The 21,382-nt window shown below is 34.0% G+C and overlaps 1 protein-coding gene and 1 pseudogene across 1 annotated transcript; one reads left to right on the top strand and one right to left on the bottom strand.

Moving 5' to 3' along the window:
- The first annotated feature begins 917 nt into the window (after positions 1 to 917).
- Positions 918 to 15,885, top strand: LOC133860725 (glycosyltransferase BC10-like; annotated as a pseudogene).
- Positions 9,595 to 10,140, bottom strand: LOC133858353 (small ribosomal subunit protein uS13z/uS13y/uS13x-like). The gene has a single exon (XM_062293814.1). It carries the CDS (start codon positions 10,066 to 10,068, stop codon positions 9,595 to 9,597), a length of 474 nt encoding a protein of 157 aa, XP_062149798.1. The 5' UTR covers positions 10,069 to 10,140.
- Positions 15,886 to 21,382: the final 5,497 nt, after the last annotated feature.

Raw genomic sequence — 21,382 nt, 5'->3', positions numbered from 1 at the left:
TTAAACTCATAATTATATCTAGCTCAACACAAAATAAATATTTAAATATAAAAAAAGCCTCACTTTTTTTTTGAAGAAAAAAAAAATGCCTCACTTAAATTTGTTAGCCTCAAAGCATCCCTAGTGAACTCTCCAAATTTTCTTCAAATTTTAGCTAAAAAAATCTACTTTTGTTATTTTAACTACACCTTTTAACAAACTTCCTACATTAAACTCTCCAAATATTTGTCTATTTCAACTATATATTAATTTTTTATTGGTTTTAAGCAACCACTCCTAACAAATGAGGAGAGAGGAAAAATGAAAAGTGACGTGAAATGAGAGAAAAATGATTAAATATTTAATAGCTCATGAAATTTTTGTGTCAAATTTGGAGTAAAATTTTGACAAGAGCCAAAATAAGGAAATTATAGAGAGTTTATTGAAGTGGACTTTTTTAAGTTTTTCACCAAATTTTGACGAAAAATTTGAAATAAATAACTCACTAAGATGCTTTTAGGCTTCAAAATCTATTGAACTCTCGCTAAAAGCTCTTAGTGTTTTAGTTTAGGGAATAACAAAAGAACCTTCCTCTCAAAATTCAAAAATATTAATGGTAATCAATGCGGCTGGTTTCAATCGTCCAATCTTGATGATCACTAAAACCAAAAAAGAAAAAGACCCCACATCACCTATTTATTGCCTCTCTAATTCTCGTGCGAACATTGAATAAAGGTAAAGAAGATTAGACCATATATATAGTGGTGATAATTGTATTACGCGTCTTCCTCGAGCTCATAATAAAACAAATAATTCGGTATATGGTCCACAATCTTTAGAAAAGTTTCGGAAAGCAGAAAGCCGTTTAAAGACGAAAAGCATTTAAACAATGAAGATGTTAGTTCAGACAATGAAGATTGAAGTGAAGCAGCTAAAAAATGGCAGCTTTTGATGAATCCCTAATAGCAGGGGCAGATCGGGGGGGTCGAGAGGGAGCAAGTGCCCCTCTCACCTCCCAAATGTTTTTTTTACTTCTTGTGAATTTTTTTTTAATATCCTTGTTGCCCACCTTCAACCACTTATTAAAGGGCAAATTATTTTTCAGAAGTACTGAGATTTATGACTCAAGTTATTTAAAGAATGATTTATTGCATTTTTTTTTTAAATTAGGTCACTCGGGTATTAATGTTCAGAAGAAAGAACCAATGTTGAAGAAGATGAACAGTAAATTTAATTGTAAAACGCAGTGTTGCGTGTGGAAAAGTTTGCAAAACAAAAGTTTTCTCAAAACGCAACGTTTCATTTATTTGCTGGAGGCTTCGTCAAACGGTGAACTTTTGTTTTTTGTTTTTATTATTATTATTAAACTGATTTGAGTGACTTGAGTCTATCATGACTTGTACGGTGAGAGAGCGAAGAGTCAGAATAAAAAAATAAATTGATTATTAAACTGTGAGTCTCTTTGTTAATTGTTATTGAGAGGCCAATTTTTTTTTTAAAAAAATCTAAACATCAAGGGTTTTTTAATTTATTTATTTTTTTAAGTTTGAACATCAACTCATCAAGGCTTATTCCACGGCAGGGCACCTACTTTTTAAAAATTCATGACTTGTACGGTGAGAGAGCGAAGAGTCAGAATAAAAAAATAAATTGATTATTAAACTGTGAGTCTCTTTGTTAATTGTTATTGAGAAGCTAATTTTTTTAAAAAAAAAAAATCTAAACATCAAGGGTTTTTTAATTTATTTATTTTTTTTAAGTTTGAACATCAACTCATCAAGGCTTAGTCCACGGCAGGGCACCTACTTTTTAAAAATTAATTATATATATATATATAATTTTGTTATATATTTTGATTTAAAGAAATATATAAATGTAGTTGCATGTGATTATAGAAAACAACAATAATTTCATTGAACTCTAATCAAATTCTAAACGAGCTCATGTTGAAGTAGATCTAGCAAATTTGCCAGCAAATCCTTGCTTAAGAAAAAAAAAAATTGATTATCATCCTAATGATAGAGATCAAATCCAAAGAACATATCTATGAAAAAGACCTTATCAACTAATAATTTTCCAAAACCACAATATAGAAAAACATGCCGTCATTTTAATTCAGTATGGTTCAAAGAATGTGTTGATTGATTGGAGTAGAAAATTTTAGAAGATTATGCATATTGCTTATATTGTTTTCTTTTCAGAGCAGATACTGATCATCAAGCAGGAGGAGACTTGTTTGTTACTGAAATGTTTAAAAATTGAAAAAAAAAAAAAAAAAAAGTTATAGAACTATGTGGGGGCTCACAATATTGCGTCAGCTATATTTTTTAACAATTTTAATTAAATTTTTATTAACTTTAATTTTTTTTCATTTATCGAGAAAAAAAAAAAAAAAAAATCTTGCCCCGGAACCAAAATCCTGGTACCTCAATTGCCTAACAGTGTTATTAAGAAAGAAATGTCAAAACCGGCCAGCTCATTTGTATCTGATATGGGTTTCATTAACAAAATTATTTCTATTAATCATTAACTAAGTTTGACATGCACCAATCCAAATCAGATAAAGCTATTGCTTTATGGAAGTGTATTACGCAAAGAACAGGAACAATAGCATCACATGTATTAGGAATAAATACAACTTTTTTTTTTTTTGGATGAATAGAATAAATACAACTTATGCTCTGTTTGTTTCGGCGTAAAATGATTTATGGAAAATGATTTCGGTATTTTTGGGTGTTTGGTAGAGACGAAAATAATGATTAACCAAAAAATGATTTCCGTTTAACAAAAAATGCTTAATAAATTTCGGAAAATGATTTACGCTTTTTAAAAGCGTAAATCATTTTCAGTAGATAGTAGACGCAGTCGACTCTCTTTTAAACAACGCAGTCGACCTTTACGTTCAAGCAGTTGACTATCACCGGATTCCGACAAGCCAGATTCCAACACTGGTCGGTGTCAGAATCCAGCGACATCCGGCAACTGTCACCGGATTCCGGCGATACCGTGCCAGATTCCGGTCAGATTGGCCAGAATCTAGCCGGATTTCAGGCTATCTGGCCGGATCCGACTGGGAACTGGCTAGAACAGCCGGATCCCCGACCATCTGGGCGAGATCCTGGACGGATCCAGCCGTTCTGGCTGAATCTCAGTACAGGCCAGTCGGATCTCCGGCCATCTGGGCGGGATACTGGGCGGATCCGGTCGTTCTGGCCGAATCTGCGGCAAGTCTAACCGAGATCCTCTCAGAATGGCAGGATCCCGGCCAGCTGGCCGGAATTTGGCCAAGACAGTCGGCTTCCGATCAACTGGCCAAGATCCGATAGTTTTGTGCCGGATTCCGACAAAGATCACCGGAATCCAACAAAAATGGCCAAATTCCGGCATTTTTGCCGGAATTTGTATTTTTTTAATATTATTTTATATTAACATTTTTTATTTTGTGAATAAAATTTAATTTTTTAAATTAATATGATTAAATTAAAATATAAAAAATATTTGTAATTTTTCATATACGCCAAACACCGAAAAATAATTTCGACGAAAAATATTTTTCTAAAAAATAATTTATCTAAAAATATTTTATGTTGAAAATCATTTTACTTCAAAAAAAACTAAGCATTAATATATATTAAAGGAATAAGCTGATAGAGATACCTATCAAACTCACTATTTTTTTAATATTTCTTGTCTTCAAAGAAAAAACCCTTTTGCATAAAAAAAAAAATAAAGGACTTGAAAACTTGTTAGTTTCTCTTCCAACACGAAGGCTCTAAACCAAAACAGATCAATACCCTCAGTTTCCAAGCTCTTTAATCTCCAGTTGAACCTACACAATATCCTTTCTTATTTCTTCCTCTTTGCCTTTGGCTTAACCTTTGGGGTAATACTTAGTTTCTACCTCAAAGACGACTCCTTCAGCCTGCAATTCACCCATTTCTCGTTTTCTACTAATTCGCGATCGCCACCATCATCGGAATTGCTAGGACCAAATTTGAAGGCCGCCGGAAATGGTCGCATAGGATTGACAGAGTACCTAAAGCCGCCTCAAGCTATGCATGACATGGATGAAGAGGAGCTGCTATGGAGAGCTTCAATGGTTTCCCATATTCCCAAGTATCCGTTTGATCGAGTTCCCAAGGTTGCTTTCATGTTCTTGACAAAGGGGCCTGTGTTGATGGCTCCTCTGTGGGAGAAATTCTTCAAGGGGCATCAAGGGTTGTACTCAATTTACGTGCACTCAAATCCATCTTTGGGTTGTACTCAATTTACGTGCACTCAAATCCATCTTATAATGAGTCGGAGCCGGAAAGTCCAGTATTTCACGGCAGAAGAATTCCTAGTCAGGTTAGCAAAGTGCCTAGCTAAAACAATGTAGGCTCCGTTTTTTTTTTTTTTTTTTTTTTTTTTTTTGATAATGATAGCTCTGTTTATTCTCTCTGTCATTATTTTACTTGAATGCAAATTTTGATAAAAGTTAAAAATATCTTCTTTCTTTTCTGTCCTTGAAGCCGAAAATATCTAAAAACGTCAGCTGTAAGGTTGATGTGGATAAGGGATCACATGCCCTGTTAAGCTAGACGAACCTTTTTGGAGAAAAGTCTACCTACCTCTTTCAAATTATACTTAATTCATAATTAGTCCGCCCGCCATGCTACTAAGGGCTCGTTTTGATGTACAATTTCCCAATAAATTTAATATCCCTATGAATTTTTTGTATAATTTTTTTAATTTGGTCACTCTCGGATTGTTTTGATTGGTTTTTATAAAATTTTTTATTTTTATTTTATTAAGAGTATTTTTGTAATTGGAATACATTGACAATTTTTTATAATTTAAAAGGACATTATTCGAATTAAGAGTTTTGAAAAGAATATTACCAATTAAATAGTAATTTGAGAGAGTATATGAACTTTTTTTTCACTTTTTATATGCGTCACATACCTCCGGGCCTAATGAAATTATCAATTCTCATTGACAAATAAAATCATTTGCCTTGCAGATTATCATAATTTTTCAGGATATGTGGTTTTTATTTTAGTTGAATGCAAATTTTGAAAAGAGTAAAAAAATATTTTCCTTTTGGGTCATTGTAGCTGAAATCTAAAAGGTAAGCTATATGGTTGATGTGTATCAAGGGATCACATGCTCTGTTTAGACAAACTTTTTATAGAAAAAAATTACATATATTCTTAAATTACTATTTAATTGTTACTGTTTTCTCCAAATTTTTAATTTTGATAATGATCTCCCTAAATTACCAAATTATCGTCAATGTTCTCAAGGTCAGCAAAAAGATAACGCTATTTTTTTAATAAAACAAAAATATCCTTATAATTTCAAAAAAAAACTAATAATAAATTTTGTAATTTCTTTCTAAAAAATGTCATATTCATATTCATGTCATAAACGAACCATGTGGCAAATTGCTCATCCTAACCGGCATTTAAAGGGGTAGTTGAAATGATGAGATTTAAAAAAGTAATTAGAGATCGAGATCAATATCAATCAAAAGTTAATATTTTTTATTTTTTATTTTTTATTTTTTTTATGATATGGTGATGGACTTAAAAATCTTGTACCAACTGATGGATGTTTTTTATAATATGATGCAGGAAGTTGAATGGGGTAAGGTGAACATGATTGAGGCTGAGCGCCGGCTACTTGCCATTGCCCTGTAAGATATTCTTCTCTTATGTGGCCTTTATGTCACATATTACGGTGTTTATTATATTTATTATAAATATAATATACGGTATTATGATTATGGTAATTTCTATTAATTTAGATTACCGTAATGGAATCGTTTAATTGATTTAAAATCAATTAATAATATTGTTTCCTTGATGGAAGGCACAATACGATATTTACCATATTTGAGGGTCCCTGACCTAGCCTATAAATTAATAGCCTGTGTACACCATCAGTACGGCAATTCGGTCATAGGCATAGGTTAGAGAATCCCTCAGAGAATCTTTTCTTGTTCTTCAGATGGATCGTGGAAACGCTTGAGCAAATATAGCTAAAGGTAAGCCTAAACCTATTTTGTTTTTCCGCTGTGCATGTTAGTTTAAGCATAATATGTTTATATGATCTAACATGTGGTATCAGAGCCACTTCTATGCTATTTTGCTTAGCAGTAAGTTTTTGTTGAATCCATAATTTCTGTGAACATAATCTGTTTTTTATTGTTCACGTTCGGTTGTTAAATCATAGTTTTGTGAACATATTTTTGTTCAATCCAGTAGATGTTTTGTGAATACAATTAAATTTGTTGTTCACATACGTTTGAAAACCCATAAATTTGATATGGCAATTTTTTTTTTTTTTGATTATCACTACTATGTGTATTGTGATATACTGCCTATTTTTGAGTTGCCGTAATCTTGATATGGGTATTTTCATAAAGGGGTGGCAGTTAGAGTTCCTTTTTTAGGGTTTTCAACCCATCTGGAACATTACGGGTAGGGTTTCGACTCATTAAGGTTTCTGGGTTGGATATATTTTCGAGTATGGTTTTTTAAAACCCATGCAGTTTTGGGCCATTTAAGTGGGCTGACCCAATTTGGGCCAGCACTATACATAGACCCATAGGCTTGACCCGATTAAGTGGGTTGACCCAATTGCCCAATACAGTAGCCCATTTGGAGTCTTGTGACCCAGAAGCCCAACCCAATATAATAGCCTATTACAGTAGCCTTTAAATAAAATAAAAGATTGGGCTCATATGGGGTTAGAACTTGGGAACTTCATGTCCATAAAGTGCCAAGCTTCAAACTATTCAGTTAGGCATGGTTTTATGTTTTCTTATTAAAGTTTTATTCCTCTTATGATTTACAGTGTTGTGTATTAAAACAATTGTTTCTTTAATACATGATCTTGTGAATATATTTGATTATTTAATTCATATTATTTATATATAAATTGCTTGATGCCTAGACCTAAGAATAATTAACAATACCATATATATTGGTGTGTTTACAGTAATATCCAAGAATGCAATGTCTAGAAAAGTTATGGCTAGGAAAGTCTTAGGATTTAAGTGTATCCAAGTGACCCCCCTCACTTTCCTGGGAACTCACCTGGTTGCACCTTGGAAAATGTTGTTTACCCCATTTAGGTATTGGTTTGTTATATTATTGGGGCTATTAAAGGGGCATCTATAAAGTTATTAGATGTTAATGAAGTCGCAATTATCATAACAATTTTGGGAGAGCCACAGCACTCCAATTTTTAATGATAATTGCATCAAGATTACACACATGTAATTATCATAATAATTTTGAGAGAGCCACAACATCCTATTTTTATGATAATTACATCAGGATTGCACATATAAACATCATAAAGAATTTTATTAGATGTTCATAAATTACAGCGTGATTATTATGATTTTGGGAGAGCCACATCATCTCGATTTTGTAATAATTGCATAAAGATCATGCACATAAACTTCATATAGAAAAATTAACATCGTTTTGTAATTAATTCATAAATTTAATTATTTATCCCCACAGGGAAGTTTTTATTTTTATGACTTAATTAGAATAAGATAACATATTTAGTATTGAAAGTAAAATTTCTCTTGGTTGCCCACAGGTACGGAGAATTTTATTTATCAATATTTAAATTTATTAGTCTTATTGATAAAGAGTAAATTTCATGCATAATGCAACCTTTGCCCACATGTAGGTTGAAATTTACTATTTAAATTGGCATTGACTAATTTAAAATAAAGTTAACATCGTTTTGTAATTAATTCATAAATTTAATTACTTATCCCCACAGGGAAGTTTTTATTTTTATGACTTAATTAGAATAAGATAACAAATTTAGTATTGAAAGTAAAATTTCTCTCGGTTGCCCACAGGTACAGAGAATTTTATTTATTAATATTTAAATTTATTAGTCTTATTAATAAAGAGTAAATTTCATGCGTGATACAACATTTGCCCACAAGTAGGCTGAAATTTACTATTTAAATTGGCATTGGCTAATTTAAAATAAAGTTACTTCATAGCATTAAAATTTTTATTTTATTTTGGGGAAACTTCACAAAATGGTACTCAACTATAGCGTTTTTTCACTCAAGAGTACTAATGTAGCAAAACGTTCAATCGAGTTTATGAATTTATTAAAACCGTTCAATGTAGGGTATTCCGTCACCCTCCGTTCTAAATCGATGACGGAAGTGGAGTCACGTGACTTCCATGTGATTTTTAAGGGCAAAGTACCTGTTTTACCCCTCATCTAAAACCCAATACACAACACATAAAACGCAACAAACAGCATCACATAAAATGCAACAAACAGCTCTACACCCTTGATAAGAGAAGCCTGTTTTCACATATTAGAGGTGAAATAAGCTTGAAGCTTTATCTTTCTGTGAAAGAAGAGGTTAAAGATTTGGAGCCTAATGGAATAGTACCCTCTATTTCTTCTTCTACTACTCCTTCTGGGTTTTCTAAGAAGACGAAGAAGTTGCAATGACCAAGCTCAACCATGGCGGCATTGGCACAGCAGCAACTAGTTCAAGAAAACAAGCAAACACAGCAAACGAGAACCATTCAAAGTCTTTCGAAGCAAACCTAGGTGAGATCAAACCCGTTGTGGTGATGATGAAGATCCCCCTGTGGGAGTGGACCACCCCCTTTGGGGAAGAGGTTGTACAGGAGGTGGAGCTCGTACATGGCAGGGACGTTGGGGGCCACAACGGAAACAACGTGGCCCCTCTTGATACCGAGCGATGCTATCGAAGAGGCCACTTGGAGGCATCGATTGTGGGAGAATGGCCAGGAAGGCTTACAACAAGGTGAAAGCTGAAGAAGATCCGAGAGAAGGGAGACGTGGAAAGCGGTCTTGCACACCTGTCCCAGTGGCGCTATGCATGAACCCATTGAATAGAGACAGAGTGATAAGTGTAATTGCATGCACTAAAACAAAGTCCTTGCATGCTAGCTACAGAATAACAGCACTCATGATGTACGTGTTGAACTAACCTCTTGAGCAGGCTTGTCATGATATTTTGGATTCACAAATTCAGTGACACCAAACTTCTTGGTTGTCAAAGAGATTAAGAATATACCATCGTCAATACATAAAAATAGCAACTTAATAAGATTATGAAAACAAAACAAACTCACCTTGTTGGATTCATGTTCGGCCACTTCCTCTGTTTTAACTTCCATAAACAGAGTATAACAGAGTGTATGTGATGGGTTGCCCACTTCCTCTGCTCTGCTATAAACGCCGTGCCATTTCTGGTGTAAAGAAATTTTTTGGGTATAGGGCATATAACAAAAGAGTTTCCATTTCTATCGGTCATAAAATCAAAAAAGAAAAAGCAGACATGAACAGTTTGATTCTCTAAGCAAGCAGGTTTTGGGTATCAATACCCCTCGCTAGGACATTTAAGTGAGTCGGGTTTCGATCCGGTTCCGAAATGAGGCGGTGTTACCAATGACTCGATTAGTTTTACAATGCTTATTCTATATTAGTTTTTCAGAACTAACGACTCTGTTAGAAGGAAAAATTACCAACTTTTACACGAATTTTCAAGTCGATGAGATCAGTCGAGTGGTCTTAGTTGGAGACGGGATTGCACGTGTTTATGGATTAAACGAGATTCAAGCTGTTGGTCTTAGAGACACCAACAGTCTTCCCCCTGCGGCCTGTGGTCTTGGTGTGCTGGCCACGAACACGAAGGCCCCAGTAGTGCCTTAGACCACGATGGTTCCTGATCTTCTTCAACCGTTCCAAATCATCTCTCAACTTCATGTCCAACGCATTGGAAACCACCTGAGAGTACTTCCCGTCCTTGTAATCCTTCTTCCTATTCAAAAACCAATCTGGGATTTTGAACTGCCGAGGGTTGGCAACAATAGTCATGAGATTGTCCAGCTTAGCAGCAGTTAGTTCACCGGCTCTCTTATTCATGTCGACGTCCGCCTTCTTGTAGACGATGTTGGCGAAGCGGCGGCCGATACCTTTGATGGAGGTGAGAGCGAACATTATCTTCTGCTTTCCGTCCACGTTCGTATTGAGGACACGCAGTATGTGCTGGAACTCCTCATTCGCCACCAGGGACATTTTGGACTTGCAGAGACGAAGCCTGCGAAAGAGAGGATTCGGAGGCAGAAAGCGCAGCGGTGCGGGAGGTCTGAGGTTGAAGACAAAGCTTCTGATCTTTGGCGGTTGATACTGTTAATACAGTGTCGTCTGGGAGCATTTTATAAGTTTTGTCATTTATGTGTATTTGAGCATTTTCTTAAGGGGCATAACAGGAAAAACACCATTAAAAATCACGTGGAAGTCACGTGACTCCACTTCCGTCATCGATTTAGAACGGAGGGTGACGGAATGCCCTACATTGAACGGTTTTGATAAATTCATACACTCGATTGAACGTTTTGCTACATTAGTACCCTTAAGTGAAAAAGCTCTATAGTTGGGTACCCTTTTGTGAAGTTTTCCCTTTTATTTTCTAGGTCATTGCAGCTATTCATATTACTCCACTTTTGGTAGATTTATATTCCAATACTTTAAGGTAATATTTTTACTGACTGAAAAAAAAAAAGAAAAAAAAAAGAAAAAAAAAAAAAGGATTAATATGCTTTTTCACTTGGGGTGCTAGAAACTTGGCGCTCTGTGTGGACAAACCACCTACTCCCACGGAATTAAGTACGCCATATGAGATTATTAAGCATGAACGGTGGGAGTGATCTAATCACCTAAGTTAAATGTTCATAAAATCTCATGTCGTTAAAGTCATCAAGGATTTATTCCTGAATGTTTTAGGGCCAAAGTTTATAAAGGTTGTTTATGAACATTTAGTAAATTCAAACATAACTTGGCCAACACCCTAATAGAAAAAGCTTTAAAGACAAACCTTTTATAGTTTCTAAAGTGTTTCTAATCTCATTATGGGAATGAAGGATATTATAGCTTAGCTTAAGTCCCTAAAGATTGAGATTTTTTGAGTCATTATTGGTCTATTTCATTCTTTGAATTCTCTCTTTTAAGTGTAGAATTTTATCTTTTAATACACATTAAGATAAATAGTTAGTAAATGAACTTCTAACCATGTGTGTTTAAGAATATGAGAGAATCCATAAAGTGTTCACATGGTTACTCATGTTAAGGGAGAGACTGATAAATGCAATCATGCCCAACAATTAAAGCATGAGAATAAGGTGCCAATAAAGTATTATGGCAATCAAGATATCTATTTCTCATGCAATAAGGAAAATTAAGGGCATATAAAGAAATATTGCATGAAGTATAAGAAATGACTTAAAATAAAGATAATCTCATATATCTAATATGTTGTGAATCTCTTTTAGTGACTCATTCAAATATGTTGTGGATTGATTATAATTTAACAATCCACGTTGTCAACACAAATGCAGAGTCTTTTTAAAATGAATAAAATGTGTTTATAATTGGAGGTTGTTGGGATTTATAGGTTAATTTTAAAATTCAGTTATAATTTTTTACCTCAAAAATGTTTATATTCCATAATCTTTTAGAAATTTATTTTCTAGTTTAGTTTGTTAAAAAATTTCAATTTTATTTTAAACTTGAAATTTTTCTTATTTTGAGTGGAATATTAGTTTGGGGTTTATTTAAAGTTTATTTAAAATTGACCTACGTCCCAACTTTTGAAACAAAATTATTTGTTTATTTCTGCATACTGATGTTGACGTAAAGTAGAGTCTTTGAGAATTTAAAAATGCTCTTGTTATGGCTTTGGAAATTGAAATATATCTCCATACAGAAAAATAAAAGTCGGTAATTTACTGACTTTGGTACTTGTATGAACTGCATAAAGGAAAGCATACCAACAAGACCATTAAAGGTGCCAAAGAGAGCCTTTTGAGATTCGTGAGATCATGTACATTGAAAGGTGTTGACCTTTTCATACTCATTGTCTAAATGGTCAGAGATAGTTTTATCTCTTTTAGTGATGACCATATAAGGTTTATGTATCTCTATCTTCTAAATAATAAAGCCGAGGTATTGAACGCTTTCAATACCTATAAAGAAGAAGAAGAGAAACAACATGAAGATCATAAGATCTGAAATAGGCATAGAGTATTAAGGTAAGTACACACAAAAGGGAAATGATTAGTAATACTAATTTGTTATTACCCTTATAGAGTAAAGCTTTGAAGATCATTGTGTATATGTTAAACAGGATTCCATTTAAGGTTGTCCTTAAGACACCTTTTAAAGTATAAAATAGATGGAAGCCAAGTTTAAATTATTTACACATATGGGGTTGCCTTGCTAAAGAGGGGATTTATAATCCTTGTCTAAGGAAATTAAATTCAAGGACAACTAGTGGATCTTTTATAAGCTATCCAGTAAACCCGAAGGGATTTTAATGTTTTATTATTCTTCATATAATCCTAGAGTTAATGATTGTAAAATTTCTAGAGGATGCGGAACCTAGTGGGAGTGCTCATCCACACAAATTGAAATTTGAGGAAGCACGAGAGTTGGCCAAATCTCCTCCTCATAGAGGAAAATTGATTGTATTCAGGAAAAATCAGATTGATTATCCCGAGCCACAATTAGTTCTAGAATAACCAAAATGCATAGGAAGTGGAATTAAGAAAGTTCTTTAGAATAAGGAGACCAGGAATCTCTATAGATTATGTTGTATACCTCCAAGAGTTTGACTTTGATGTTGGACCTAAGGATGATCCAAGTATGTTTTCACATGCTATGAGTGGAGATAACTCCACATTGTGGTACAATGCCATGAAGTAAAAGATAAGTCAATGGCTAAAAAGTCAAGTTAGACTCGTAGCCAATGGTTGGCATTGATTATCATGAAACATTCTCTCTAGTATCTAAGAATGGTTCATCAAGATAATCATAACATTAATAGCTCATTTTAACCTAGAGCTACATTAAATAGATGTGAGAACAACTTTCCTGAATGGGGATATTAAGTAAGAGGTTTACATAAAACAACCAAAATGTTTTATAAATAACAGTTAGAATGCTTGCAAATTAAAGAATTCTATTTATGGTTTGTGACAAATCTCTCATCGGCAGTATACTTTTTACAAGGTTATTGCTTCATTGTTTTTTGAAAACCTTGTTAATTAGTATATATATCTTAAGGTCAGTGAGAGTCAAGTAATCTTTCTAGACCCATATGTAGATATTATTTTTGTAAGTGGTGATTTAAGTTTGCTACATAAAGTTTCTTTCTCAAAACTTTGAAATGAAGGATTTAGGTGAAACCTCATATGTCTTTTGGCATAGAGATTCATAGAGACATAAAGAACATTAACATTATCTCAGAAGGCCTACATTGAAAAAGTTTTGAGAAGATTTAGAATGAAGGATTCTACACCTTCAGTAGCAATTAAGAGGGGCCAATTCAATACAGATTAATGTCCTAAAATGTATTGGAACAATGGCAGATGAAATAGTCTTTTTGTAAGCATATGCATTATGCAACCTAGTGCAACCTAATGCAAGCATACACTTGCACTAGACTTAACTATTGGACTGACAGTAGGAATACTGGGTTAATAAAGTGCTGCAAATAAAGTCTTGTAGTATACGCAAAGAACCAAGAAGTACAACTTAGCCTAAAGATACACTTTCCATTTGGAGGTGGTTAGTTGTTCAGATTTGAGTTTTGCTGATTGTGTAGATAGTATAAAGTCTACTTTAGGGTATATATTTTCTTATTGAGGGATATATTCTAGAGATGCAGTAAGCAGACTATAATTGCTACGTCTACCAAGAAAGCTAAAATTATTACATGCTATGAATTTGGTACACAGGCATGATGGATGAGACATTTTGTTGAAAGTCTCAATATTGTCGATTTTACAGTTAGACCATAAAGATACTCTGCGGTAATTCTACTATAATCTTATTTTATAAGAATAAAGAGTAGAAGCAGAAGTAAATCGACATCAAGTATCTCAGTACGAGAAATAAGCATATAAGTACTGAATTAATGATTGTGGATCCCATAACTTAAAGTTTACCGGTAAAGAAAGAATAAAGTCATGCGGAGTATATGAAACTCATTAATTTATTTTTGCTTGGTTAAATTGGTTTGTCTCTTTTTGGTCTATAGACATGAAGTTATTATAATAAAGATTTTGTGCACATTTGTTATTTTATCCATGAGGATAAATAAAGTTGGACCCAAATGACTTATAGGAAGTTCATTCATAAAGCTTGATTATCCATAAGGTACTCATGTAAGGAGTGTTTTACATTGTGATACATGGAAGGGACGACCTAATTTTATAATGGTTTTACTGCCATGATTCATGTGAAACATTTCTTATCTGAGTTGGAAGATTCCATAAATGATTGATCAAACTAAATAACCTAATACCATAAAGTCATGTGTCATAAAGGCCAAGTGGGAGAATGTAAGATATTATTCCCTTATGTGGCCTTTATGTCACAGATTACGGTGTTTATTATATTTATTATAAATATAATATACGGTATTATGGTTATGGTAATTTCTATTAATTTAGATTACCGTAATGGAATCATTTAATTGATTTAAAATCAATTAATAATATTGTTTCCTTGATGGGAGGAACAATACGGTATTTACCATATTTGAGGGTCCCTGGCCTAACCTATAAATTAATAGCCTGTGTATACCATCAGTACAGCAATTCGGTCATAGGCATAAGTTAGAAGATCCCTCAGAGAATCTTTTCTTGTTCTTCAGATGGATCGTGGAAACGCTTGAGCAAATATGGCTAGAGGTAAGCCTAAACCTATTTTGTTTTTCTGCTACGCATGTTAGTTTAAGCATAATATGTTTATATTTATTATATTTATTATAAATATAATATACAGTATTATTGTTATGGTAATTTCTATTAATTTAGATTACTGTAATGGAATCGTTTAATTGATTTAAAATCAATTAATAATATTGTTTCCTTGATGGGAAGAACAATACGATATTTACCATATTTAAGGGTCCCTGACCTAACCTATAAATTAATAGCATGTGTACACCATCAGTACGGCAATTCGGTCATAGACATAGGTTAGAAGATCCCTCAGAGAATCTTTTCTTGTTCTTCGGATGGATCGTGAAAACGCTTGAGCAAATATGGCTAGAGGTAAACCTAAACCTATTTTATTTTTCCGCTGCGCATGTTAGTTTAAGCATAATATGTTTATATGATCTAACATACCCTTCTTGATATCTCCAACCAACGTTTCGTTCTTCTCTCCGAATCCTGCATTCCTCTCTTCAACTTCTCCACCATTTATTCTTACCTCATCAACTCTACCCAAAATTATGTAATGTCCTTCGATGAGCCCGGCGCTGTCGGACGTGGGCGTTACAATTCTCACATGTACCCGGGGATCACGCTCCGGCAATGGAGGAAGGGGTCCCAGTGGTTCGAGATGGATCGAGAGCTCGCAGTTGAAGTCGTCTCCGATCAAAAGTATTTCCCGTTGTTTCAGAAGCATTGCCACGGCTCGTGTTATGCCGATTACCGATGAACATTACTTGTCGACATTTGTGAGCATCAAGTTCTGGGAGAGGAATTCGAATAGGAGTTTGACTTGGGTTGACTGGTCAAAGGGTGGGCCACACCCGGCTAAGTTTTTGAGAACGGACGTGATCGTTGAGGCATTGAAGAGGTTGAGGAGTTGGAGCAAGTGCGAGTACAGAGGAAATACCACAAATGCTGCTTCTTGTTCGCCAGGAAGTTCACGCCTGCTGCTTTGGATAGGCTCTTGAGGTTTGCACCAAAGCTCATGCAATTCAACACGTAGGTTTAGAAAAACACTCTCTCTCTCTCTCTCTCTCTCTCTCTCTCTCTCTCTCTCTCTCTCTCTCTCTCTCTCTCTCTCTCTCTCTCTCTCTCTCTCTCTCTCTCTCTCTCTCTCTCTCTCTCTCTCTCTCTCTCTCTCTCTCTCTCTCTCTATATATATATATATATATATATATATGGATTTAATTCTTGCCCTACATCATCACAAAAACTGCACAAAAACTGCACAATAACTCCTCATATGAGGATAGGCCCCAGTGTGTGAGACACACCCTCATATGAGGGGTTGTTGTGCAGTTGTTGTATTGGTGTCGTAAATCTAACATTTTTCCATATATATATATATATATATATATTCAATTGTAATAAATCTTAATTTTGTTTATTTCTTTTCAAAATTTCATGAGGCCCACGTACATGCTGGTGCTAAACGCTTGCGTTTTAGTTGGGATGTAAAAAGTTGTACGACGCCCGTCCGGCATATTGCTAATCAATAAAAAGAAAATGAAAAATAAACTTCTTTTTTTTTTTGGGGGGGGGGGGGGGGGGGGAAATTGAAACAAACTTAAACAAGGTGAAGACTGTGTTCTTTGTCGTTCTTTTTCCAACAATGATATCATCAGCAGCTTTCTGGTCCTCATTCAAATAATCACGATTCCATAACTTTGTGGAAGCAAAATGTACAATTGTGAATTCTTCTAATCCAAGTAAGGGTTTCAAGAAACCAGTTTCAACTTGCAAGAAACTCTTGGTAAAATTGAGCGTTAGTTGATGGAGTACTTTTATAATTTACTCATTCGGAACTAATCAAGTTACATCTGTTTGTAACAATCCAAAGAAAACAGTAGTTATAGATTTTAAAAGAACTAGTCAAATTATAATTAGAGGATAGCATAACACGACTCTTTCGCAGCCGATGTTCACGGCGGTCTACTCTATGGACATTGATCTAATAGTAGTACTTTCTTTTTTGGTGACTTTACTCACTTATCAGTATTTTAATTCAACTCATAAGTCACTCCTTCTGTGACTCGAACCTATGACATGGTGTTTGACTCTGATATTAAATAACACAGACCTTGGGCAGGACTCACATTTAAAAACCGGCTTGTAGGGGAAGAGTACTCAATAACTTATATACAAATAGTTAATATTAGACTTAACACATGTGGAACATAAGAATCGTAACATTGTATGCCTAAAACTTTGAACATGTATATGTGATAGGAACCCACGACCAATGTCACGTTTGGAATTACTTCCTTTGCATTAACTTCTTTTTCTCTTTAATTGTTTCCAGACGACTTTTCTAACAAACCTTAATTAACATGTTTATCCATTGCTATTTTGTATATATATTTATTTATTTATATCTTGAGCTATACCCCAACGTAAAAAACAAATTCTTTGAGAGTTTTTCTTTAGTTAAATATGGGATGTTCTATTTTTATTTTTATTTTTATTTTTTTTTTAAAAAAATATATATATATATATATGGGGTATGTGTGCTCATTATATATGCGACGTGCTGCCACTAGTATTCCCCCACCCCCCTTTTGGTCAACATTTAATTGGAATACTAACATTGGTCTTTGCGGAGAGGGTGGACTATATATAGGCTCTGTTTATTAATGCTTTTTATAAAGTATTGTTTTGTTTTTGTTTGAAAAAAGTGTTATAATTAATGTGATATAAATGTGAAAGTAATTTTGAGTGTTTTTGAATTATTTATTATCAATGACAGATTGATATAAAGCTGTTTCAACTTTGGAAAAAGGTTTCTGCACTACAAGATTGCACAATACAAGACACATGAGTAAGACTCATGTGAGTGAGACTCACCACATGAATTTCACTTCATGTATCTTGTATTGTTCATGTGTTGTGTAACCTTGTTGTGCACTAATCACAACTCTTTGTTGTTTTGAGAATACACTGACAATTGAGTGATAATTTGAACCTTGAATGGAATATTTATAGAGCTAACAAAACAAGTTGACGTGTTGGGTTTAGATTGACCCACCATCCCATTAGGGTCAACACGAATCAACATATTTAACTAAATAGGTCAAATAATTAAATTCAAACACAGCATGCTAATTTGCCATGTAACCTGACACAACTCGACTAATTCGCTTACTTAAAAGCACTAGTAGCAGATGCCCTATAAGTAATTATATTTCCTAAAAAAAGGAAAATTTGAAAAAAAAAAAAAAATGTGCAAAATATGAGCTACAGCAGCTTCCTCATTTTAGATGAGGATCCTTGGGAAGCTACAGTGCTTCCCTATGTATTGGGTAGCACTGTAGCTACCCAATACATTATTTTAATAAAATAAAAAAACGTCGATCTCTCTCTCTCTCTCTCTCTCTCTCTCTCCTTCACGCATCCTCAACCCCCAACCTCAAGAATTCATCAAATCCCCTTCTATCCTCATCAGAGCCGGCCTTCGAACCCCTTTGATTCAAATTTTTTCCTCAAATGGCGACATCGGCGTTCAAATCGACGATGAAGAGAACACCGATCGGAGCGTCATTATTGCCGGCGAAGGACACCAGATCGCCCAAAAAGAGCTCAGCTCACCGTCGTTCGCGCAGCCTTAGCCGGTTCTCGCACCGGATACCGGTGCCGGGAAGCGACGACTTCGACGACGGCGTTCTGGCTCCGAGAGGGAAGTTCGTGAACTCGGTGAGGGGCTCGGGGTTCCTGGAGATCAGCCTCGACGACCTAGCTATCGAGTTCTTTCACTTAGGCGATCGAGGCCAGCTCAGCGAGGGGTCCCTGTGCAGGTATGTTGTGCGTCGTCGTCATCGCTGAGACGAGAGATAATAAAAAAATAAAAGAAAGTAAAAAAAAATATATTTTTTAAGATATAGGGAAAGATAAAAGGAAGCTGTTGTTGGGTGTTTTTATATAGGAAAAAAAAAAAGAAAAAAAAAAAAAAAGAAGATGGTTTCATTCCCTAAATTTTCCCTAAATTAGGAAAAATAGTTGAAAATTTATTGCTTAGTGCTCTGATATGTCGTATCGAGTTAACATGACCGTTTGACCCGACTATTTTTTTTTTGTCTTCATAATTATAGTAATCATATTCTCATCCAATATGAGCTGCACTCATGTGCTGTTGGGTTTAGTCGTTAACTCGTTATGGTGGGGGCGTGAAGAGTTAAAGAGATCGATGATATTCTTGGAAGAATCTTAAACAGGCCTTGCTTTCATTTTCCTGTGCAACTTATTATTATTATTTTTTTGAGTGAAACAAACTGTATTTTATTGGTATCTATTGTCGTTTGTGTGCAACTGTAGGTTTTGTTCTTTGTTTGTTAAATGACTAATTACGTGAGGAAATGTGAAAGGATGTTTTGAGGGTTAGCCGGTTAGGTTTTTGTGTTTTTTTTTCCTAAAACAAAAAAGGGTCGATACGTCAAGTGGGTTGACTTGATTGACCTATTTATCAAACGGGTTTGACCTGTTTACAATTCAAACCCATTTAACTTAAATCTAAATCTTATAATTTCGTGTCATGTTTGTATTGAGTTTGCAAATCGTATTAAAAATTGTTAGATTTAAGTATATGTACTTTTCCTTAATAAATTCTTTTTCTAACCCCTTTGCATGTAAGTTACAAAATTCTTTTTGTAACCCTAAACAAATCAAATTTCACCTTAATTTGCAACTCCTGCAAGGTTCTGATCAGGAAAAAAAAAATCCTATCAAGTTTTATATATATATATATATATATATTTTAAAAAAAAAAATCATTAAACAAAATCAGCAAGTTGAAATGTTACCTCTCTAGTTTTTACTCTTTTTTTTTTTTTCTTTTTTTAATGCCCTTTATATTAGTCAATTATGTACGAAAATTGTGAATTCTTAATTGTATTGACTATATGTGTTTACCAACTTTACCCAGTTCAGCGAGTCCCAACAGACCAATCAGCTAGGCCCAAAACAGTCGGCCTTGAGGGCCCGATGGATCAACCTACTAGCCACTCCAAGACTAAGGAAAGGCGCATTACATTCCGCTTCGTCACTTGTATCTCCCAAGACTTCAACAGAGAACCAGGCAATAGTTGCAGCACCTATTATCTTACAATTTTAACGTGGCAGTAACAATTAATTTTTAAATTAATTATTATTATTTAAAAAAAAATTATTAATTAAAACTGTCACTTAAACATTGTAAATTACTTATTAAAGTATATATAATTTTTTGTTTATTTCTTCAAACCGTATCATTGTCAAAGCCCAGAACTAAGTATGGCAACAAGTGGGCCACATCACTATGCTTCTTAACGGCCATACCGACGATTCTCAAGAGGAAGTGAATTTGGATTCCTACCATTTGAAATGGAGTGAATTATCTCTTTATTTAATTATAAAATAGAGGTAGAGATGTCTTTTCACATTTCACAAAAGAAGTACTCCTCAATGACAAATTAATGGAAACTATACTTTGTGACCGTCAAATAGAACCTAACCTGGCCGTACAAGAAATCGGTGGTAGGATCCTATTCATTCCACCCCCCCCCCCCCCTCCCCCCTTTTTTCTGAGGAATAGATTCTCATGAATAAAAAGCTAATTAATCAAATAATAGAGTAGTTATCCTATTTCATAGGGCTTATTCAATGTTCCACAAGTACTCTAAGAGAGAAAGCAAAGCAAAGCAAGAAAGAAAAATAATTAAGTAAAATTTTTGAACGAATTCTATTTCCTTTTGAGCTGAGTAGTGTCCTAACGTAGAGATAAACTATTTAGCATTTTTTAGCATTCTCAACTGATGTGGTATGCTCAATCAACTTCTTTTTTTCTTTTTAAATAAAGAAAAAAATAAATAAGATTGATCTAAGAGTAGATTTACTATGCCACGTCAACTGAAAATCGAAGGAGAATGCTGATTGGCGAAATTCTCTTTTACACTTAGAGAATGTAATATGGCGGCACATACTTTAGTAAAGGAGACAACCCGTAATAAGGTCAAGCAGATTTGGTTATAAAACTTTCTTTTGAGTATTTTATCTGTTGTAACTAGGGAATAACACTGTCCCTGGATCCTCTTTGTGGAATCAATTGTTTTTTCTAAGTATTGATTTATGTGATATTGGAATTTTTGTTCATATCACACTTAACTGCCTTAAACTATCGTTTCTTAGCCAAAAAAACACTGTTAGTCAAAATCGTTAAGTAAGATGCATGGAATATGCATTTTTTAGACATAAAAGGACAAAAATACACTCAAATAAAAAATACGAAATTTTAATCCAAACAATACTAAGGGCATGTTTGGTACGCATAATAACTATTTTATCAAAAAAATAATAGATATTATCGGGAATTGAAGAAGATGAAATGAAATAGTTATTACTATTCATTAGTTTCGTATACAGTGCAATACGCTAGTGAATAGAATTAGAAAAATATTTGGTTTCCATCTTTTGCCTATTGATCTCTTGTCCATCTTTGTACAAGAGATTGATAAATCTACCATTGAATCTGTGGAACCCTCGTAGAATTATATTGTAATCTAAATTTCTTAAAATACTTTTAAAATACAATTCTAATTTATGTTCTTATGGAATTTTTTTTTCTTTTTTTTAAACATAAA

This window comes from Alnus glutinosa, chromosome 1 (genome assembly GCF_958979055.1).
Source record: "Alnus glutinosa chromosome 1, dhAlnGlut1.1, whole genome shotgun sequence".
Taxonomy (NCBI): domain Eukaryota; kingdom Viridiplantae; phylum Streptophyta; class Magnoliopsida; order Fagales; family Betulaceae; genus Alnus; species Alnus glutinosa.
Note: the sequence above shows the minus strand (reverse complement) of the source record. Positions and strands in the feature narration are given on the sequence as shown.

Bases quoted from the DNA above. Each gene is read 5' to 3' on its own strand.
- LOC133858353 (XM_062293814.1), bottom strand. From the start codon at position 10,068: ATGTCCCTGGTGGCGAATGAGGAGTTCCAGCACATACTGCGTGTCCTC.